This window comes from Jaculus jaculus, chromosome 18 (assembly GCF_020740685.1).
Source record: "Jaculus jaculus isolate mJacJac1 chromosome 18, mJacJac1.mat.Y.cur, whole genome shotgun sequence".
Classification (NCBI taxonomy): Eukaryota; Metazoa; Chordata; class Mammalia; order Rodentia; family Dipodidae; genus Jaculus; species Jaculus jaculus.
This window is the reverse complement of record NC_059119.1, coordinates 10,124,318-10,148,345: the sequence shown is the minus strand read 5'-3', so window position 1 is coordinate 10,148,345 and position 24,028 is coordinate 10,124,318. Positions and strand designations below refer to the sequence as shown.

Below are 24,028 nucleotides of genomic sequence, written 5' to 3'. Positions count from 1 at the left end.
GGAGGAGGAGGAGGAAGAGGGGGGAGGGGGAGGAGGAGGAAGAGGAGGAGGAGGGGGGAGGGGGAGGAGGAGGAGGAGAAGAAGAAGAAGAGGAAGAAGAAAGAGGAGGAGGAGGAGAAGAAGAAGAGAAGGAAGAAGAAAGGTTAGGGCTGGGGACAGGCGCATGGCTCACTGGGCAGACTATTTGCCTCACAAGCATGAGGAACCGAATTCTACCCCCAGAAATCACGGGAATATGCTGGAGATGGTGACAGGTGCCTGTCATCCCAGCGTTGAGGAGGCAGAGACAAGAGGATCCCTGGGGCTCTCTGGCCAGCCAGTCCAGCCTAATTGGTGAGCTCCAAGCCAGTGAGGAACTCTGCCTCAACAAAATCGTGGTTGGCATTCCTGAGAAATGACATCTGAGGTTGTCCTCCAGCATCCACATGCACACACATTTACGAGTACCCCATCCCAGCATGCACACATAAACACACTAAAAAGAAGAAAAAAAAAAAAAAAGAAGAGGAGGAAGAGGAGAAGGAGGAAGAAGAAGAATCCGGTGTGGTGGTGCAGGCATTTAATCCCAGCACTCAGTAAGTAGAGGCAGGAGCATCACTATGAGTTCGAGGTCAGTCTGGGACTACAGAATGAGTTCCAGGTCAATCTGCACTACAGTGAGACCCTACCTGAAGCCCCCCACCAGAGAAGAATAAATGTTTAGTTCCTACTGGTCTCTTTCTTTTTTTCCCCTCTGACTTCTTCCCTCCACCTCTCCCTGCTCGCTCGCTCTAGCTCTCTCTCTTTCTCTCTCTTGCTGGTGATGTGGTGGTGCTGGGAATTAAACCTAGGGCCCTGCGTTTTCTAAGCAAGTACTCTCCCACTGAGCTGCCCTCTGAACGCCAGACTTTAAAATAATAAAAGTAGCTTCAGAGCTCTTATTAACATTTTTATTATCTTATAAACTTTAAAATTATTTTTATTTATTTATTTGAAGCCGGGTGTGGTGGTACATGCCTTTAATCTCAAAACTCAGGAGGCAGAGGATCACTGTGAGTTTGAGGCTGCCCTTAGAATACAGAGTGGATTCCAGGTCAGCCTGAGCTAGAGTGAAACCCTAACTTGAAAAAATATATATTTATTTTTTTATTTGAGATATGAGTGTTCTCCAGGGACTCTTGATGCTACAAATGAGAGTCTGGCTTTATGTGGATACTAGGCAATCAAACCCAGGCTATAAGGCTTTATAAGCATACACCTTTAACAGCTGAACCATCTTCCAAGCCCCAACTCTCTTTGTTTTTTGGGGGGGTTCAAGGTAGAGTCTCACTCTAGCCCAGGCTGACCTGGAATTCACTATGTAGTCTCAGGGTGGCCTAGAACTCATGATGATCCTCTTACCTCTGCCTCCCGAGTTCTGGGATTAAAGGCGTGTAGCACCATGCCCGGCTCAGGCCCCAACTCTTTTAAAACATTTTACTGGGCTGGAGAGATGGCTTAGTGGTTAAGGCACTTGCCTGCAAAGCCTAAGGACCCATGTTCAACTCTCCAGGTCCCATATAAGCCAGATGCACATGGAGACACAAATGCAAGGCCGCCCATGAGCACAAGGTGACACACCTGGAGTTTAATGACAGTGGCGGAGGCCCTGGTGCACCAACTTTCTCCCTTCCTCCCTCCCTCTCTAATAAATAAAAATTTGAAAAGTTAAAAATATTTTATTTATTAATTTTCAAGGAGAGTTGATTTGATATGCCACAGCTTTCCTTCTTCAAGAGCCATAGATTTAGCCTGTCAGTCCTCAGTAGAAAAAAGCTACGTTTGTCATTTTGTTTGAAATCAGGGTTTTTTTAACTTCAGTGCTGTGAGATTTGGGGCTAGGTAATTCTTTTTTCTTCTTCTTTTCTTTTAGAGTGAGAGCGTGAGCAAGAGAGAGAGAGAGCGAGAGCATTGGTCTTGGCTACTGCAATTGAACTCCAGATGCTTTTGCCACAAAGTGCAGATGTGTGACCTTGCACTTGCATCACCTTCGTGCAACTGGCTTATGCAGGATCTGGAAAGAGACTGAACATGGGCCCATAGGCTTTGCAGGCAAATGCCTTAACCACTAAGCCATCTCTCTAGCCCTGGATAATTCTTATTTATTTGAGAGAGAGAAAATGGCACTCCAGGGCCTTCAGCCACTGTAAATGAACTTCAGATGCATGCGGCCCCTTGTGCATCTGCCTTACATGGGTCCTGGGGAATCAAACCTGGGTCCTTTGGCTTCGCAGGCAAATGTCTTAATGGCCAAGCCACCTCTCTAGCCCTGGGCTAGATGACTCTTTGTTGTGCAGGGAGACTGTCATGCTGTGCGTCACAGAATGTCTGGAAACTCTAGATCCCGCCCTCACTACTGCTCACCAGCACTAGCTAGCTCACTCTTCTTGCTTCCTCCCTGCTGATGAGAAGATACATGACTCAGGCTTTCTGCTCAGACTTGCCCTGCTTTTTCAGCATGATGGGGTTTCTCCTAGAAACTGTAGCTGAAATAAACCTTTTCCTCCCACAAGCAGTTTCTGAATGGGTGTCTTTGTCCTTTGCAGTGAGAAGGTAACTGCTATACCTTCCATGTGACAACCAAATTATATCCAGACATTACCAATGACCTTGGAAAAGAGCAAAATCAACCATGATTAATGACCTGTGCTCTAAACCAAAGCGTATTTCTTAGAGGATAAAAGCTCTTTGGGCCTATGATGGGAGCTCATACAAACAATAAAATTATAAATCCAGGCACTTGGTCTACATAATACCAAGTAGATTCATCTTTGAAGCTATTTTTGGGCAACATGTAAGCCCTGTCTATGTTATACCAAAAAAAAAAAAATCATATGTCAAAGAATTGAGAGAATTTGTTTGTAGTCCTAATTCTGCCATTAACCAATCCTATGACATTGGTTAAATTGTTTAATCTCTCTGACTCTCCTTTGTTTTTGTTTTTTTTTTTTTCATTTGTACATGAAAATGCCTGGCTGAATTCTCCAGTTCTAAATACAGAGACTCAGAATTTGGTGATACCACAGTAGTTAATACCATGGAACAGAAAAGAATGCCCATTGTCCTGAGTGAGGCTTTATAACTAAACCTCCTAAGAGTATTTAATTCCATTTCCCAGGGCACCAAAGACGGGTCCCTGCAACCAGAGTCTCCTGTAAGTCCAGCGAAGTAACACGTGGCTCCAATCCTGCCGCCGGATCTCTCGCTGTGGCTATTTAACAACCCTAGAAGGGCCAGAGATCTGCATGGAGAGCGAGGAAGATACTTCCTTCATTACGAAATTTTACTAGGAATCTAGCATTTGAAGTGGTTCTGCAAAGACAAAGAGACCAAAACCCCTGAGCCCTATACTATGCTTACAAAAAGACCAGCATCCTGAGGCAAAAATCAGTGAACCTTGGATCTCTAAGTTGCCGTGTGGTTTTGAAAGCTCTGACCGAAGAAAGTTCATTACCTTTGTAAACACAGGAGCTGCAATGATGGGTTTCCCGTCCAGTCCTTGTAAATAGTCGGCAGGACTCTGACACTGGAGGAAGGAAGCCAACAAAGACTCATTGTCAGTGGAATTCTTGAACGGACAGACAGATATAACAATCTACAGAACTTGGTGTATGAAATTAATCCTAAATCAAAGGCTGATTTTTTTTTCCCCCCCAAGGTAGGGTTTCATTCTAGTCCAGGCTGACTGGCTATTCACGATGTAGTCTCAGAGTGGTCTTGAACAGATGCACAAAGATGCATGCATCTGGAGCTTGTTTGCAGTGGCTGGAGGCCCTAGCATACCCATTCTTTCCCTCTCTCTATCTGCCTCTCTCTCTCTCGCTCTCTCTCTCACATAAATGAATAAAAATAAAGAAAAATATTTAAATAGCTGGGGATCCACAAATCACAGTTTGAAAACTAGTATTTTTAGATCTAAAATTTCACCATCTATATTAGTAAATGGGTTGCATAAAGAATTTTGAATTTATTTTTAAAAAGTTATAGATCTGACTAGGTATGGTGATACAACCTTTTTTTTGTTGTTGTTTTGTTTTTTGAGGTGGGGTCTCACTCTGGTCCAGGCTGTCCTGGATTTAACTAATGTAGTCTCAGGGTTGCCTTGAATTCACAGTGATCCTCCTACTTTTGCCTCCTGAATGCTGGCATTAAAGGTGCGTGCCACCATGCCTGGCTGTGATATAGGCTTTTAATCCCAACACTCGATTGAGGTAAGAGGATCACCTTGAGTTTCAGACCAGCCTGGGGCCGCAGAGTGTTCTAGGCCAGCCAGGGTTAGTTAGAGTGAGACCTATCTTGATACAAATAAGCTATAAATCAATACATTTAAATATATTAATTTAAATCATAAATTATATAATACTTGATTTTATGTTTATGTTCTATGCATACCCAAATATACTAATTTTTATATTTTATTTTTATTTATTTATTTGACAGAGAGAAAGAGGGAGAAAGAGAAGGAGAGAGAGAGAGAGAGCTAGAGAGAGAGAGAGATAGATAATGGACGCGCCAGACCTCCAGCCACTGCAAACGAACTCCAGATGCATGTACCCCCTTGTGCATCTGGCTAATGTGGGTCCTGGAGAATCAAACCTAGGTCCTTTGGCTTTGCAGACAAATGCCTTAACTGCTAAGCCATCCCTCCAGCCCCCAAATACTCTATTTTAAATATTTTATTTTTATTTACTTATTAGAGGAAAAGAGAAAGAATGGGCATGCCAGGGCCTCTAGCTACTACAAATGAACTCCAGATGCATGTGCCACCATGTGCAATCTTACTTAACATGGGTTCTGGGGTGTCAAACTTAGGTCCTTAGGTTTTGCAGGCAAGTGCCTTAACCACTAAGCCATCTCTCCTGCCCCAAATATTCTTTTTTTTTCCCCCAAGGTAGGGTCTCACTCTAGCCCAGGCTTACCTGGAATTCACAGTCTCAGACTCACAGCAATCCTCCTACCTCTGCCTTCTGAGTGCTGGGATTAAAGGTGTGTGCAAACAAACCAAAAACAAAAACTTAATAAAGCCTGAGCTAGAGTGAGACCCTACCTCAAAATACAAAACAAAACAAAACCTTAATCAAGTTTTATTCTTATACCCTCATTCCCCAGAGGCACCTCCAGTTAATGGTCTCTATAGATAGTTCCAGGTACTTTCTTTCTTTTTAACTTTAAAAAAAAAGAATTAAATATATACTTGAGAGAGAGAATGGACACACCAGGGTCTCCTGCCACTGCAAAGTCACTCCAGATGCATGTGCCATTTTGTACATCTGGCTTTACATGGGCACTGGGGAATTGAACCTGGGGTCGTTAGGCTTTGCAGGCAAGCACCTTAACCACTGAGCCATCTCTCTAGTCTCATAGAAGACAATTTTAAAAGCACATTATGTCCATTTAGTAAAACAATATCAGTAGCTTCCTTACTAGGGCCTGTGATCGCACTAGCCGTAGTAAGCTATTGGTTAGGTTTACAGTACCAGGCATGGATTTCTTCTGGTGGAGTGGGCCTCAATCCAATCAGGAGGCAGTTGGTTACCCCCGTAGCAGTTATGCCGCTACTGCACCAGTGGGCACATCTTGCCTGATAGTGTTGCGTGTACTACATGTTTATTCTTCACAAGTGTAGGGCAGAGCATAAGGCTGCCTAACAGATACTTCAGCTCAAGTTGTGGAAAAATATCTCATATAGCTATGACACTTGCATATCCACAACGTTTCTGAATTCCTTATCAATAACTTACAGATTCAGATTTTTTTTTTTTTTTTTTTGCTACTTTCATTTCATAAACACTAGAGGCAGGATTTTTGTGTTAGGTTTTTTTTTTTTCTTTTGCCCCACTCCAACTGCCAATCACAATACTCTATTCCCTTTTTGCAAAAGCAATAATGTCTTGATAATTTTTGGAAGTGTTTAGGCCCAGCCATGACTGTCTTGGGTCCTGAGGGATGTTTTTGCAGTGTCTAGACGTTATATTGATAGTTCTCTTCTCCAAAAGATTTAAAAATCCTGACCGTTAACTACAGTTCTTCCCACCCTACTCCCTCAGTTTCCAGGTACTTTCTATGCATATATAACAATGTTTCTGTTGTTATTTGTTTGTTTGTTTGCTTTTCAAGCTAAGGTCTGGCTCTAGCCCAGGCTGATCTTGAATCACTTTGTGCTCACAGGTTAACCTCAAACACATAGTGATCCTCCTACCGCAGCCTCCCAAGTGGTGGGCTTAAAGGCATGCACCACCATGCCGGGCTATGTTTTTACTTAATATATTTTTATACTTTAGCTATTTGTTTTTTACAGTAAACATATATTATTGCCTTTTTTTTGAAAAGTGAGAGATAAGGTTATTTATGGTTTTGTTTTTAAAAAAATTGGGGGCTGGAGAGATTGCTCAGTGGTTAAGGTGCTTGCCTGAAGAACCTAATAAGCAGGTGGCATATGCATCTGGAGTTCCTTTGTAGCTGCTGGAGGTCCTGGAGTAGTCATTCTCTCTCTCTGCTTGAAAACATAAATAATTTTTAAAAACTTCCTACTTGTTCTATCTTAGAAAGTAGAAATATTTACAGATTCATGAAACTGAGCTTTGTGAGGTAGCATTTGTCCTCATTCAGTTTGGGAGCCATTGGGTCACTGCACACACAACACCCTATACAGTTGGCATGTCAGAGACTAACATGTAGAGAGTTTCTTTTCCTATTATATTTGCCCATGAAGGCAGAGATTCAGTTCTCAAAGCAATGGGAACCGCTGGTCTAGCACATCAGAAAGACCAAGTGATTGTGTGAGGATGGAATGATGACAGAATGTGATCATGTCACACGTGACGGTCATGGCCACAGCGCATGTCCACCATTGTCTATGATTCTCGTACCTGCTGGATGGTGGACACTCTGGGCTCGGCCGCCAAACGCTGGGTGTGGGGCACGGCTGGAGGACTGGCTGCAGAGGTAGTGGGAGGGGGCGGCACCTCATTTGGCTTCTGGACTCTGAGAAATTGTTAAAACGTAGATTATTAAACAGAACTATGACTGTGAAAAGTCTTTCAGCCAAACTGGTAGTGTTACCACTGCTCACAGTTATATGTAATACAGCTTTGGACCATATTCTATAGACATTTACCAATCATTTTCTTGGAATACCCCTTGTTAGGCAATGCAAGCTTGAAGATAAATAAGACACCATTCCTGTCCTTGGGGGCAGCCAAGGAATCGGGAATATTAGCAATGATGTGAGACCCACGTCAAGTCCTGGGGCACTGCATGTGCTAAAGTGAATTTTTAAAAATATTTTTAAAGTATTTTATTTATTAATCTGAGAGAGACAGAGGAAGATTCACACACACACACATATGGAGAGAGAGAGAGAATGGGTGTGCCAGGACACCTCTAGCCACTGCAAATGAACTCCAGACACATGTACCACCACCTTGTGCATCTGGCTTACATAGGTACTGGGGAATTGAACCTAGGTCCTTAGGCTTTGTAGGCATGTGCCTTAAATGCTAAGCTATCTTTCCAGCCCCTTAAGAATATTTTTATTCATCCCAGCACTCAGGAGGTAGAGGTAGGAGGATCGCTGTGAGTTCAAGGCCACCCTGAGAATACAGAGTGAATTCCAGGTCAGCCTGGACTAGAGTGAAACCCTACCTCGAAAAACCAAAACAGACACACACACACACACACACACACACACACACACACACACACACTATTTGCAAGGACAGAGAGAAAGGGAGACTGAGGGCCAGAGAGAATGGGGGTGCCAGGGCCTCCAGCTATTGCAAATGAACTCCAGACACACGTACCACCTTGTACATCTGGCTTTACATGGTCACTGGGGAACTGAGCCCAGGGAGTCAAGCTTCATAAGCAAGTGCCTTAATCACAGAGTCATCTCTCCAGCACCCAAGAGAATTTTTTAAAGATCTGTTTTGCTGTTGATTTCTATAATTTCCTTTCTTTTCCCATTTCAAGCAAGAGGCCAGGCTTTATAAATCTTTACTTCTGGGATTATGGTTTCGTGGAAAGTAGAAATAGCCTGAAGTCAACAAGCTCTTCAAATTCATACAATTTAACTTAAAGAGCATATTTGAAATGAAGCAAAAGTGGATTTGGCCAGAGAACCCGTAGGCTCCATATGGAAACCTAGTGGAAAGTGAAACCCTTTTTCCAGACAAATCCTCATTTTTATGTACATGTGAAGTAAACATCCACCTCATTTAAGCCATAGTTAACCTGGGGTTCTGTTAGACACATGGAAGCTGGGCTCTTAGCTGGAACAAGTAGATTCAGAACAAATAAATAAATGGAATATTTCCCACTTGTGTAAGTTTGTACATAGAAATCCATACAAGCTAGTCTTGTTGCAGGTTATGGGAGCCTTGAGGATGGAGAGATAGTTTATGACAGAACGCAGAGGAAGAGAAAGAGACTGAGAAAGACAGAGAGAGAAAGAGAGAGAGAGAGAGGGAACATTCAGGCTGGATATGGGGCACAAATGGGAAGTCCCGTGGCACAAGGAGTGAGAGGATCCTAGCAGAGTGGAAAGACGGCCACACACGGCTCGGGGACAAGGCAGCAGTGTGGACAGCCTGGGTGGAGGAGGACGTGGGAGACCCCTGAAGCTGTCGAGTACGCTGTCTGTAGGCCGCTTTCACGTGTAACACGTCACGTGTGCCACGCTTGCTTTCTGTGCTCCTCTGCATTAATAATCTTTCTTTAGGCCTGGGAAATGGCAGAGTCAGCATGATTTTTTTTTTTTTTTTGGCCTTTTTTCAGATAGGGGTTTGCTTTAGCCCAGGCTGATCTGGAATTCACTATATACTCTGAGGGTGGACTTGAACTCACAGAGATATTCCTACCTCTGCCTCCCAAGTGCTGGGATGAAAGGCATGCCCACCATGCCTGGTTTAGCATGACTCTTTTAAAAAAAATTTTTATTTTTTTTATCTTTTCACAATTTTAATTAACATTTTCCATGGTTATAAAAAATATCCCATGGTAATACCCTCCCTCCTCCACCCCGCACTTTCCCCTTTGAAATTCCATTCAAATTACCTCCCCATCTCAATCTTTCTACTTACATATATACAATACAACCTATTAAGTACCCTCCTCCCTTCTTTTCTCTTCCCTTTTTATCTCCTTTTTTAACTTACTGGCCTCTGCTACTAAGTATTTTCCTTCTCACGCAGAAGCCCAATCATCTGTAGCTAGTATCCACATATGAGGGAGAACATGTGACACTTGGCTTTCTGGGCCTGGGTTACTTCACTTAGTATAATCCTTTCCAGATCCATTCATTTTTCTTCAAATTTCATAACTTCATTTTTCTTTACCACTGAGTAGAACTCCATTGTATAAATGTGCCACATCTTCATTATCCACTCATCAGTTGAGGGACAGCTAGGCTGGTTCCATTTCCCAGCTATTATAAATTGAGCAGCAATAAACATGGTTGAACATGTACTTCTAAGGAAATGAGATGATTCCTTTGGATATATGCCTAGGAGTGCTATAGCTGGGTCATATGGTAGATCAATCTTTAGCTGCTTTAGGAACCTCCACACTGATTTCCACAATGGCTGGACCAGATTGCATTCCCACCAGCAGTGTAGAAGGGTTCCTGTTTTTCCACATCCCCGCCAACATTTATGATCATTTGTTTTCATGATGGTGGCCAATCTGACAGGAGTGAGATGGAATCTCAATGTAGTTTTAATGTGCATTTCTCTGATGACTAGTGATGTAGAACACATTTTTTAGATGCTTATATGCCATTCATATTTCTTCCTTTGAGAATGCTCTATTTAGCTCCATAGCCCATTTTTTGATTGGCTTGTTTGATTCCATATTATTTAACTTTTTAAGTTCTTTGTATATCCTAGATATTAATCCTCTATCAGATATATAGCTGGCAAAGACTTTTTTCCCATTCTATAGGTTGCCTCTTTGCTTTATTCACTGTGTCCTTTGCAGTGCAAAATCTTTGTAATTTCATGAGGTCTCAGTGATTAATCTGTGGTTTTATTGCCTGAGCAATTGGGGTTGTATTCAGAAAGTCTTTGCCAAGACCAATATGTTGAAGGGTTTCCCCTACTTTTTCCTCTAGCAGTTTCAGAGTTTCAGGTCTGATGTTAAGGTCTTTAATCCATTTGGACTTAATTCTTGTGCATGGAGACAAAGAATCTATTTTTCATCCTTCTACATAGCATGACTCTTTTAAGGAGTCACTGATATCACTTTGGAGTCTGTAAGAGAGAAGAAGCTGGGCCCATAGGAAGACCTCCAAGTAATGATTGGCATAGAGAAGAAGGAAAGAAGTGAACTGAGGTCGTGGGAGTGATAAGAAAGGGTGGGCATGAGGGAGGGGCCCCTTTCTCTGCTTATGAACATTCATATCTATACATGACTAAAAGCAAACTACCACTGTAAGGCAGACACACAAAAATGTGAGAAACCACACACACACACACACACACACACACACACACACACACACCTTGGAGCTACCTTCGTCAAGGTCTTCTCATTAATTAGGAATTTTCTTTGAATATGAAGATACTAAAATTAAAAGGCAGAAAATTAGAAAATTACCGATTCATCTCTTCCTTGTGAGGGTCCCCTTCTGAGTCAGAAGAAGAAACTCCTGGAAAAATAAAAGAAGAAATTTATTTTTCTTTAAAAATTCTCTTTATTTTTAAGAAAGAGACAGAGAGAATAGATATGCCACGGCCTTCAGCCACAATCACCACCTTGTGCATTTGGCTTGTGTGGGTCCTGGGGAATTGCGCCTGGGTCCTTTGGCTTAGCAGGCCAGAGCCTTGACTGCTAAGCCATCCCTCCAGCCCTAAATCTTCCTTTTGTGTTTTCTTAGCAACTTCCATGATTGTAAACAATATCCCATGATAATGTCCTCCCTCCCCCGACTTTCCTCTTTGAAACTTCACTCTCCATCATATCCCTTCCCCCTCTCAATCAGTCTGTCTTTTATTTTGATGTCATGATCTTTTCCTTCTAATATGATGGTCTTGTGTAGGTAGAGTCAGGCACTGTGAGGTCATAGATATCCAAACCATTTTGTGTATGCAGGGAGCACACTGTAAGGAGTCCTACCCTTCCTTTGGCTCTTACATTCTTTCCACCACCTGTTCTGCAATGGATCCTGAATTACACAAGGTGGCACAGGCACCTGGAGTTCATTTGCAGTGGTAGAAGGCCTTCCCTCCTGTCCTGTCTCTCTCTCTCTCTGCCTCTTTCTCTCTTTCTCTGAAATAAAAATAAATTTAAAAATATTTTTAAAAATGAGCAACAACAAGAAAAAAGAGAAATGATCTCAGTGGTCTTCTGCCGCACTCCTCTGAATAGACCAGACCTGATCTAAGAAACCAAGCTGGGTGGTGCCTGGTCAGTACTTGGAAGGGAGAAGTGAAGTCAGTGACTCCCTGCACTGACATCTGATTTGGCAGATGAGGAAATAGATTTGCAGGCCTTACTTAAGGTCACATGGCTAGTTAGTGGTAGAGTTCAAATGAACGGAACCAACTACCCTGTTTCAGTGTATAGAATACCTGCGGATGTCCTTGGTCTGACAGAACATTCTCGGCATTCTCTGGGGTTCTTATGTCCTTATGCTCTTGGCCTCCCGAGGCTTGGCTTACCCAAGCCCAGCCAGATTGAATAAGAGAGGGGATTACACAGGATTCCAAACATTGTAAGCGTGGGTGGGTGTGCTTCCGTCGTGTCCTAATATTAACAAGCCATAGTTCATCTTGGGAGCAGGGGCGTTTGAAGTCAATGCCATAAAGGGGAGAGAGAGAGAGAGAGAGAGAGAGAGAGAGAGAGAGAGAGGGAAATAATAGCAATCCAATCTCATACTCCTAGCGGAGTTTTGATCCTGGGTTCACTTCTCAAGATTGTGACTTCCAGGATTAAATCTGAGGTATGTACTGTCCTTGGAAAACTCAAGGTCAAAATACACAACACGTTCCTATTCCTGTATTAACTCATCAAATGCTTATCAAGTATCCACTATATATTTGGTACTATGGAAAGTAATGGAGACAAAAATAAGAATGAGACAGTCCTGGCCCTTCAATCTTCTTGGTAAGGGACATTTATTCCATAATTGTAAGATATGTAAGTGTTCAATGCAAGGTATAAACAGGTATTATTAGTGGGAACATGCCAAGGTTCCCAGACAAAACTCAGAGATTAAGTACAAAAGATTAAGGAACAAAAGTTTAGATTAAACCAAGTGTGGTGGCACACACCTCTAATCCCAGCACTGGAGAGGCAGAGGTAAGAGGACTGACGTGAGTTAGAGGCCACCCTGAGACTAGAGAGTGAATTCCAGGTCAGCCTGGACAAGACGCTACCTCAAAAACAAAACAGCAAAAAAAGCTTAGATAGAAGAGAAATATAAGTTGATTTCTTCTCTAAAATTAATCATATAAATATGTAACATAAACACTTCTCCAGTGCTCTTAACTGGTCGTCATTCCTCTGATCTTGACTGACTCACTGCAGTGAAATCTCAAACAATAGCTAGAATGAGTTGGATACCATGTCTTTCTGCTCAGAACCTTCCAGAAGTTTCCATCTCCCTCAGAATAAAGTCCTTGCAATGAGTTCTTTTATTTTTAAATTTTATTTATTTATTTATTTGCAAAGAGAGAGAGAGAGAAAGAATGAGTGCGCCAGGGTCTTTAGCCACTGTAAACGAACTCCAGATGCATGTGCTCCCTTGTGCACCTGGCTTACGTGGGTCTTGGGTCCTTTGGCTTCACCAGTAAACGCCTTAAGGGCTAAGCCATTTCTCCAGCCCACGATGAGTTCTTACGTGGACTTACATGATCAGCTCACCTGCCTCCCTCCACCTCAACCCCATCTTGGAACTTCAATACTTGGCGTGCTATGACTTCCTTCCTTGCTTGCTCTACCTTGGTCACAGTGGCTCATCTCTACTTCAGTGGCTCAACAGTTAAAGGTGCTTGATTGCAAGACCTGCTGGCACAGGTTCAGTTCCCCAGTACCCACGCAAAGACAGATACAAAAAGAGGCTCATTCATCTGGAGTTCGTTTGCAGTGGCAAGAGGTCCTGGCATGCCCATTCTCTCTTCTCTCTCTCTCTGTCCCATTCCTTGTGATATATATATATATATATATATATATATATATATATATATATATATATATGTGTGTGTATATATATATATACACACACACACACACACACACACACACACACACACACACATATATATATGTTGTTGTTGTTGTTTTCGAGGTAGGGTCTTGCTCTAGCCCAGGCTGACCTGGAATTCACTACATCGTCTCAGGGTGGCTTTGAACTCATGGTGATCCTCTTACCTCTGCCTCCCAAGTGCTGGGGTTAAAGTTTTGCGCCACCACACCCGGCTGTTTTTTAAAAAACAAAAATAGGGGTCTAGGCACCTTTTATTCCCAGTGCTCAGGAGGCAGAGGTAGGAGGATCACTGTGAGTTCCAGGCCACCCTGAGACTACATAGTGAATTCCAGGTCAGCCTGGGGTAGAGTGAGACCCTATCTCAAAAGAAAAAAAAAAAAAATTGCTGGGCATGGTGGCACACACCTTTAATCCCAGCACTCTGGTGGCAGAGGTAGGAGGATTGCCGTGAGTTCCATACCAGCCTGAGACTACATAGTGAATTCTAGGTCAGCCTGGGCTAGAGTGAAACCAAGCCAAACAAAACAAAACAAAAATTGTAGCCAAAACACACCCAAGTACACACAAACACACATATATGTACAAATAGTTTCTATCCAGTTTTTCCATTCCTTTGCCTTTGTTTCCTGTCTCTGCAATTATACTGTTATACTGCTCCTCGGCTCATTGCTATCTCCCCACTGCCTCGAGGCGTGTGGGCGGGCCAGCCCTCCAGCGAGCGGCTGTCACCAGCACCTGCCTCACGAGTGTGCGTCGTGTTTCAGGAGCGTTTCGCTTTACCTTCTATGTAAATCTCAGCGGAAGTTGAGTCTGTCCCATAGATGTTGGAAGCAAAGCAGGAATAGCGCCCGGTGTCCTCCTCAAAGGCTTCTGCAATGGTCAGCGAGTGCAGATTTCCAGCCTGGACAATGTGAATATCTGGGGAATTTTCAAGCTCCTTGCCTTCACAGTACCACCTGCAGGGAAGAGAATATGGCCATCGAACCGAACGAAAACATGAGCCTTCCCTGGTGGGCTCGCGGTCGGGACTCGGCGCCCTCACTGACTAAAATGTGACACCCATGGGGCCTGGTGGCCCTCACCTATGACCCCAGCACTTGGGAGGTGGAGGCGGGAGCATAAGAGCTCCAAGCCAGCCTGAGCTATACGAGACCCGACGTCTAGATGAGGAGATAAATAAATAAATAAAATGACTTCATAAAAGACAGCACCTGAGGAAAAAAATATGAAAATGCTGGGCGTGGTGGCGCACGCCTTTAATCCCAGCACTCGGGAGGCAGAGGCAGGAGGATCGCCTTGAGTTCGAGCCCACCCTGAGACAACACAGTGAATTCCAGGTAAGCCTGGGCTGGAGCGAGACCCTACCTCAAAAAAAAAAAAAAAAAATCAACCCCTAGCCCAAAATTATGACATTAAAGAATCCATTATTATGGTAGTATCTGGTTGTAACAATGAGCATTGCTAATATTCACATCACACTGACATTTTACTCACAGAACACGTTGAGGAAACACCAGAGATGCTAAATGTTTATTAAGATGGGTGCGCTCATTTCCTGCTTTTAAGTTGCCACTCACAACTACATGAAAATTAATTTCTTCTGTTACTTGGATCATTGGAGCACTGGGTCATGTTCTTTTGGAAGTGGCCTAACTCTGGCAGATAATCTAAGGTAATTAGGTTTCTATAGTTTTTCTTTATAAATTTTTTATATTTATTTATTTGCAAGCAGAGAGAGAGAGAGAGAGAGAGAGAGAGATAAAGAGACAGACAGAAAAAAGCATGTGTTCCAGGGCCTCCAGCTACTGCAAACAAATTCCAGAAGCATGTGCTGAACCTGAGTTCTTAGGCTTTACAGGAAAGGGCCTTAACTGCTAAGCCATTTCCCCAGTCCCCCCATTTTTTGGGGGGGTTCAAGTTAGGGCCTCACTCTAGCTCAGGCTGAGCTGGAATTCACTATGTAGTCTCAGCATGGCCTTGAACTCATGGCGATCCTCCTACCTCTGCCTCCCGAGTGCTAGGATTAAAGAGGTACACCACCACACCAGGACCATTTTTTTTTAAACAAAAATTTACAGAAGCCTGGCACAGTGGTGGACCTCTTTCATCCTAGCACTCGGGAGGCAGAGGTAGGAGTATCACTGTGGGTTGAAGGCCATCTGAGACTACAGAGTGAATTCCAGGTCAGCCTGGACTAGAGGGGGATGCTACTTTGAAAAACAAAAACAAAATACATAAAATTCTACACAAAATATTTAAAATGTGGAGGTGCATGATAAGAAAAATGAATATTGAGGCTGGAGAGACTGCTTATCCGGTAAAGGAGCTTGCTTGCACAGCCTGATAGCAAGGGTTTGACTCCCCAGTACCCTCATAAAGCTAGATGCAGAAAGTGGTGCATGCATCTGAAATTTATTTGCAGTAGCAGGCGGTCCTGCCATGTCCATTCTCTTTCTCTCTCTTTCTCAAATAAATAAACACGGATCATTCTAATTGGATGCTTAATGATAAATAAGGACCTGATCTAAGCCTCGACACAAGAGAGATTTTTCCCAGTTTGCTCTCTCCCCTTAGCTCGCAGGCAGAATTCCTCTTGGCTTGGGAGCTTTCCTGTCCTCCTCGCTTCTCTCTCTCTTTCTTTTTTGTTTTCTAAGCAGAGTCTCGCTCTTGCCCAGTCTGACCTAGAATTCACTAGGTAGTCTCATGGTGGCCTTGAGCTCACAGTGAACCGCCTACCTCTGCCTCCCAAATGCTGGGATTAAAGGCATGTGCCACCACTCCAGGCACCTGTAATCCTCTCTAAATAAATCTTTCATAACTTAACCTCTGTGTCTGCTTAGTTATCTCTCCAGTGCCTGAACACTTTTTAAAAAATATTTTATCTACTTATTTATTTATTTGAGAGAGAGAGGCAGAGAGAAAGGCAGACACGGAGAGAATGCCAGGGCCTCCTGCAAATGAGCTCAACACACGCATCACTTTGTAAATGTGGCTTTATGTGGGTGCTGGGGAATCAAACCTGAGCCATCAGGCTTCGCAAGCACATTGAACCACTGAGGTATCTCTCTAACCCCCTGAATACTTTCTAAAACAGCAATGGGGGGGGGATTGCTCAGTGGTTAAGGTGCTTGCCTGCAAAACCCAAGGACCCAGGTTTGATTCCCCAGGACCCACGTAAAGCCAGATGCAAAGTGGTACATACAGCTAGGGTTCATTTGCAGTGGCTGGAGGCCCTGGTGTGCCCATTCTCTCACTTCTCTGTATATCTACCTCTTTATAAATAAACTTTAAGAAATCTTATTTTGGTTTTTTAAGGTAGGGTCTTGCTGTAGCCCAGGCTGACGTGGAATTCACTATGTAGTTTCAGGGTGGCCTCAAACTCATGGTGATCCTCCCAGCTCTGTCCCCCAAGTGCTGGGATCAAAGGTGTGCACCACCACACGCACCAAGCAAGCCTTCTACCTCTGTCTCCCAAGGGCTGGAATTAAAAGTATGCAGCACCAAGCCTGGCTTTTTTTTTTTTTTTTTTTTTTTAGGATACTAGGTGTTTAAGATAAGATATGAGGATGCACAAGTTAGTGCACGCCTCTACACTTTGTTTGCAGCAGTGAGAGGCTCTGGTGTGTCCATACATATTCTCTCTAGTCTCTCTCTCTCTCTCTCTCTCCCTCATGAATAAATAAAATATGTTTGAAAACTAGAAAAAAAAAAGATAAGTGGATAAGATGCTTCCCTGCTAAGTAAGGCTAAGGACCCAGGTTCTATTACCCAGGACCCATGTAAGCCAGATGCACAAGGTGGTACAGGCATCTGGAATTTGTAGTGGCTATAGGCCACTTTCCCTCTGTGTCCAGTAAATAAGTAAATTAAATATAAAATAAAAAGAAGACACTAGCCAAATGTGGTAGCGCAGCATTAGGGATGCTGAGGTAGGAGGCTAGCCATGAGTTCGAGGGCACCCTGAGACTACACAGTGAATTCCCGAGTTCCAGGTCAGCTTGGGCTAGAGTGAGACCCTACCTCAGAAAAAAAACAACCAACCAAACAAACAATAAAAGATACTGGGGTGAAGAAGGGAAAGGCCTGGCTCTGGTTGAATGTGGGGTGGGGTGGGGTGGGGCTGAACCTACGGAACAGAAAGCCCGCAGAAAACAGCTTAAGCGCATTACAGCTGTCCACGAGCTTCAGCGCAGGTCACTCTCTGTGGGATCAAAAGCGACTCTCTTTGTCCTTCCGCTGCGTGGACAGTCGCCCTGATGGGACAGAGGCTGCGGCAGGCCAACGTGCCAGGCTCTGCGAGCAGCCAAAGACAAGCCAATGCAGCGCCGACGCCCGGGCAAGCAAGTCACTGCTTTTCCTTATCGGGAAGGGGTGTAAAGCACGTGGAAGAGCCCCTGTGGGGTGCACGGGCCGGGGCACCCTGAGCGCTGCTTGTTCCCTGTGTGTCTGGCTCTCGTGGGTCCTGGGGAAGCAACCAAGGTCCTTTGGATTTGCAGACAAATGCCTTCACCGCTAAGTCATCTCTCCAACCCTTTTTTTTTTTTGGATTCTTTTAAGGTAGAGTCTCACCGTAGTCCAGGCTGACCTGGAATTCACTGTGGAGTCTCAGGCCAGCCTCGAACTCACGGCGATCCACCTACTTCAGCCTCCTGAGTGCTGGGATTCAGAGACGTGGGCCACCACGCCAGGCTAAACTTTTCTTTTTCTTTTTAAAAAATGCTGGATTCCAACCATCACAGAAATCCTTTTGCAAAATAAAAACTAGCTGGAAGATGGCAGCATACTAGCCACACCAAAGCAGCCTAGGGAGGGACATAAACAGAAACACAGCAAAATACACTCTTCTACTGAGAAGTGAAGGTGTATAAGTTATTATCAACTGCAGCAGAGAGGCAGGAGAGACCAAGATCTCCCAGAAAGAAGGAAACCAGCCATAATCCCTACAAGGCACCAGAAGCCCGGATCAGCTAGCCCACCTGGCAGACAGCACAGGCGTCAGGAGCAGACACACCGTGACTTACACCAGCCTCCTCGCAAAGGCAAGAAACCTGAAAGGAAGGCACCAGAGACCAGCTGGTCAGCTGCTGGAGGAGACAGAAACAGGTCCAGCGGAGCATCCCGGGTACAACTCCCAAGCACCCTGCAAAGTCTCCCACCCCCCAAACGTCAGGGCCGTGAATGTTGGGAGAACTCATTCGCCCCAGCTGCCCAGCACTGAGGGGGACCGAAGTGAGCACTCAGCATCGGTGAGACTGGAAGCCATCCCAAAAGGTAACAGGGCCTGCTTATACAAAGCCAGATACACAGGCCTGCACAGGAAGTGTTAATCTCTATTTCCATGTCAGGAAATGTTATGTCTGACATTTGACTGATACACTCTTGGTTGGCTTTACTCTTCTCAAATAAGCTGTATTTCGGTGTTGACTATTGTTGCCTTTGACATTTCCTGATTTTTAGGGCCTTTGTCTTTTTCTTAAGTCGCTATTGGGGCCAGGGGCTGACTGGCCCCAGGTTGACTTGGAACCACACTAGAAATTGCAACCTCCTAGTTGACAGGATTAAGGGTGTGGGGAAACACACACCCTTAGGGACTTTAGCTTTACTAGATTAACTGTTTGGTTTAATTCCCACGCTTGTATAAATACTCTGTGCTGGTTTTGATTGGATGTCTATTTCGTTTAGTTGAATTTTAGAAGGTGCCAGTAATTAGCTTCTCCCAGTCTACTGCAACACTTGAAGAGCAGGGAAACTCAACATCTAGGGCCACTTCTGCTGTTTCTCTTGGTGAATAAAAGCCACACCTGACACCTTAAACTCCTACTCTGAAGATATATAAAATTGGATTCATGTGACTAAGAGCACTGCAATAATTAAAAAAAAAAAAACAAGCAACAAATGAACTCAAGATGCAAAAATCTCTACATTATAATACAAGAAACATAAGAACTCAAGACAATACAATCCCACCAAAAATTATAAAGCCATCAGAAATGACCTCCAGTGAGACTGCTTTAGATGAAATGCCTGATGAAGATTCCCCTCCCCCCAAAAAAGATTATATCTATACTCAAAGAAATCAAAGGGATCAAAGAAGAAAACCAACTCCTGCAGGAATCCCAAGGGAACACATACAAAGAACCTGGGAAAAACAAACCATACTCAAATACTAGTTAATACAAGAGAGCAAAGGTAAAACCGGAGGAACTACAAAACACAGAAAGTGGCAAAAATAAATAACCATCTTTCAACAACAGCTGTTAATATCAATGGCCTCAATGCCCCAACCAAAAGATACCAGTTTGCAGACTGGGTTAAAAAGCAGGATCCTTTAATTTGTTGTCTCCAAGAAACTCACCTTTCTACAAAAGATGTATGCTATCTTAGGGTGAAAGGTTGGAAAACAGTGTTTCAAGCAAATGGGCCTAGAAAACAAGCAGGGGTTGCTATCCTAACATCTAACAAGGTAGACTTCAGTCCAACATTAGTTACGAAAGATAAGGAAGGTCACTTTATATTGATTAAAGGCACACTCCAATAGGAGGATATTACAATCCTAAACATATATGCCCCTAACATGGGGGCTCCAAATTTTATCAAACAGTATTAGAACTAAGGTCACAGATAACACCAAACACAGTTGTAGTGGATGATTTCATCACCCCACTCTCATCAATTGACAGGTCATCCTGGCAAAAAATAGAGAAATATTTGGATTAAATAAAGTCATAGAATAAATGGGTCTAACAGATATCTACAGAACATTTCACCCAAATGCTGTAGAATACACATTCTTTTCAGCAGCACATGGAACATTCTCTAAAATAGACCATATATTAGGACACAAAGCAAATCTTAACAAATGCAGGAAAATTGAAATAATTCCTTGCATTCTATCTGATCACAATGGGATTAAACTACAAATCAATAGCAAGAAAAGCTATAGAGCATACATAAAATCATGGAAACTAAACAATACATTACTAAATGATGAATGGGTCAATGATGAAAACAAGAAGGAAATTTAGAGAATCCATAGAGTGCTGGAGAGATGGCGTAGCAGTTAAAGCACTTGCCACCAAAGCCCAAGGACCTCAGGTCAGTTCCCCAGGACCCCCGTGTGTCAGATGCACAAGGTGGCAGATGTGTCTGGAATGTGTAGTGACTGGAGGGCCCAGTGTGCCCATTGTCTTTCTCTCTCTCTGACTCTTTCTCTCTTGGTTTCTTAAATAAATAAAATATTTTTTAAAATTCATAGAATTTGGGCTGGAAAGATGGCTTATTGGTTAAGCGCTTGCCTGTGAAGCCTAAGGAACCTGGTTCGACGCTCAATTCTCCAGGACCCACGTTAGCCAGATGCACAAGGGGGCGCACGTCTGGAGTTCGTTTGCAGTGGCTGGAAGCCCTAATGCGCCCATTCTCTCTTTCTCTCTCTATCTGCCTCTTTCTCTCTCTGTCACTCTCAAATAAATAAATAAAAAGGAACAAAAAAAAAAATTTATAGAATTTGCCAGGCATGGTGGTGTATGCCTGTAATCCCAGCACTTGGGAGGCAGAGGTAAGAGGATCATCTTGAGTTCAAGGCCATCATGAGATTACATAGTGAATTCCAGGTCAGCCTGGGCTAGAATGAGACCCTACCTCAAAAAATGTTTTTAAGGGCTGGAGAGATGGCTTAGCGGTTAAGCGCTTGCCTGTAAAGCCTAAGGACCCCAGTTCAAGGCTCATTTCCCCAGGACCCACATTAGCCAGATGCACAAGGGGGTGCACGCGTCTGGAGTTCGTTTGCAATGGCTGGAGGCCCTGGCACGCCCATTCTATTTCTCTGTATCTGCCTCTTTCTCTGTCTGTTGCTGTCAAATAAATAAATAAATAAATAAATAAATAATTTTTAAAAGTTTTAAAAAATTCATAGAATCAAATGATAATGAGAACACAACATACCAAAACTTTGGGACACAATGAAGGCAGTCCTAAAAGGGAAATTTATAGCTTTAAGTGTCTATATTAAGAAATTAGAAAGGTCACAAGTAAACAACTTAATGCTTCACCTTAAGGATTTGGAAAAAAAGAACAAGGCAAACCAAAAATCAGTAAGTAGGAAGAAATAATAAAGATTACAGCAAAAATTAATGAAATAGAAACAAACAAACAAAAAAATCCAAAGAATCAATGATACAAAGAGCTTGTTCTTTGAAAGGTTAAACAATATTGATAAGCCCTTAGAAAATCTGACCAAAAGGATGAGAGAAGAGACACAAATTAATAAAATTAGAGATGAAAAAGACACCATCACAACAGATGCCATAGAAATTTAAAAAATCACAGGGACATTTTATAAGAACATATACTCTATTAAGTTTGAAAATATGAAAGAAATGGATGATTTCCTTGATTTATATGACCTACCAAAATTAAATCAAAATGAGATTAACCACTTAAATAAACCTATAACAAGTATGGAGATCCAAGCAGTTATCAAAAATCTCCCAACCAAAAAATGTACAGGCCCAGATGGATTCACTGGTGAAATTTACTGGACCTTCATGGAAGAACTAACACCAATGCTTCTTAAACTTTTCCACAAAATAGAAAATGAAGGAATCCTACCAGACTCCTTCTAAGAAGCCAGCATCACTCTGATACCAAAACCAGAACAAAAAAAGAAAATTACAGACCAATGTCCCTCATGAACATAGATGCAAGAGTTTTCAACAAAATATTGGCAAACAGAATACAAAAATCTATCAGAAAGATCATTCACCCTGACCAAGTAGGCTTTATCCCAGAGATGCAGGGATGAGTCAACATATGCAAACCAATAAATGTAATACACCTGTAGTGGTTTGATTTAGGTGTACCCCATAAACTTAGGTGCTCTGAATGCTAGGTTCCTAGCTGATGGAGATTTTGGAATTAATGCTTCCTGTCGGGGTGGGCTTATAGGTATTATAGCCAGTGTCCCTATGCCAGTGTTTGGTACACTGTCCTGTTGCTGTTGTCCACCTGATTTTGGCCAGGAGGTGGTGTCCAGCCTCTGCTCATGCCATCATTTTCCCCTGCCATCATGGAGCTTCCCCCTCAAGCTTGTAAGCCAAAATAAGCCTCTTTTTTTTTTCCCTACAAGCTGCTCTTGGTTTGGTGATTTCTACCAACAATACAAACCTGACTGCAACACCATATAAATGGACTGAAGGACAAAAATAACATGATCAGCTCAATAGATGCAGAGAATGCATTTAACAAAATCCAGCATCCCTTCATGATAAAAGTTCTACAGAAACTGTGAATAGAAGAAACATATCTCAACATAATAAAGGCTATTTATGACAAACCTACAGCCAACATAATACTAAATGGAGAAAAATTTGAAGCTTTTCCAGTAAAATCAGGAACAAGACAAGGGTATCTACTGTCCCCACTCTTATTTAAAATACTATTGGAAGTTTTAACCACAGCAATAAGGCAAGAGACACTCATAAAAGGGTAACAAATTGGAAAGGAACAGATCAAATTATCATTTTTTTCAGATGATATGATTCTATACATAAGGGACCCTAGAGACTCTACCAGCAAACTGTTAGAGCTGATAAACACTTATATCAATGTAGCAGGATACAAAATAAACACATAGAAATCAGTAGCTTTCCCATATGTTAACAACAAACACACAGAAGAAGAAATCATAGAATCACTCCCACTCAAAATTGCATCAAAAAAATTAAAGTACCTTGGAATAAACCTAACCAAGGAAGTGAAGGATCTCTACAATGAGAACTTTAAAACACTCAAGACAGGAATTGCAGGAGACACTAGGAAATGGAAAGACATCCCTTGTTCTTGGATTGGAAGAATCAATATTGTGAAAATGGAAATCTTACCAGAAGCAATCTATGCATTTAATGCAACCCCTATCAAAATTCCAATGGCATTCTTCACAGAAATAGAAGAAACAATCCAAAAATTAATTTGGAAGCACACACACAAAAAAAAAACCCCTCAAATATCTAAAACAATTTTGAGCAACAAAAATAAAGCTGGTGGTATCACCATACCTGATTTTAAGCTATATTACAGAGCCATGGTAACAAAAACAGCATGGTACTGGCACACAAACAGACATGTTGATCAATGGAACAAAATACAGGACCCAGATGTAAATCCAGGTAGCTACATCCACCTGATGTTCGACAAAAATGTTAAAAAATACTCATTGGAGAAAAGATAGCCTCTTCAGCAAATGGTGCTGGGAAAACTGGATATGTATCTGTAGAAGGATGAAAATAGATCCTTATCTCTCTCCATGCATAAGAATTAAGTCCAAATGGATCAAAGATCTTAATATAAGACCTGAAACTCTAAAATTGCTGGAGGAAAAAGTAGGGGAAATCCTTCAACATATTGGTCTTGGCAAAGACTTTCTGAATATAGCCCCAATTGCTCAGGAAATAAAACCATGAATCAACTGCTGGAACCTCATGAAATTACAAAGCATTTTTACAGCAAAGACATAGACACTGTGAATATAGCAAAGAGGCAACCTACAGAATGGGAGAAAATCTTTGTCTATACATCTGACAGAGGATTAATATCCAGGATATACAAAGAACTCAAAAAACTAAATAATAAGAAATCAAGCAACCCAATTAAAAAGTGGACTATGGAACTAAATAGAGAGTTCTCAAAAGAAGAAATGCAGATGGCATATCAACATCTAAAAAAAAGTTCTATATCCCTAGCCATCAGGGAAATGGAGATTAAAACTATGTTGAGATTCCATTTCACTCCTATCAGAATGGCTACCATCAT

General features: G+C 42.5%; 1 protein-coding gene across 1 annotated transcript in view; it reads right to left on the bottom strand.

Annotated features, from left to right (window-relative positions):
* Mypn (myopalladin) overlaps positions 1 to 24,028 on the bottom strand; it is an 88,235-nt gene that overhangs the window by 43,477 nt on the left and 20,730 nt on the right. Inside the window, exons 3-6 of the mRNA XM_045137793.1 lie at positions 14,003 to 14,178; positions 10,612 to 10,663; positions 6,888 to 7,002; positions 3,473 to 3,544 (exon numbers count right to left, since the gene is read on the bottom strand). Coding sequence (XP_044993728.1) covers positions 3,473 to 3,544; positions 6,888 to 7,002; positions 10,612 to 10,663; positions 14,003 to 14,178 — 415 coding nt within the window. The remainder of the gene's footprint in view (positions 1 to 3,472; positions 3,545 to 6,887; positions 7,003 to 10,611; positions 10,664 to 14,002; positions 14,179 to 24,028) is intronic.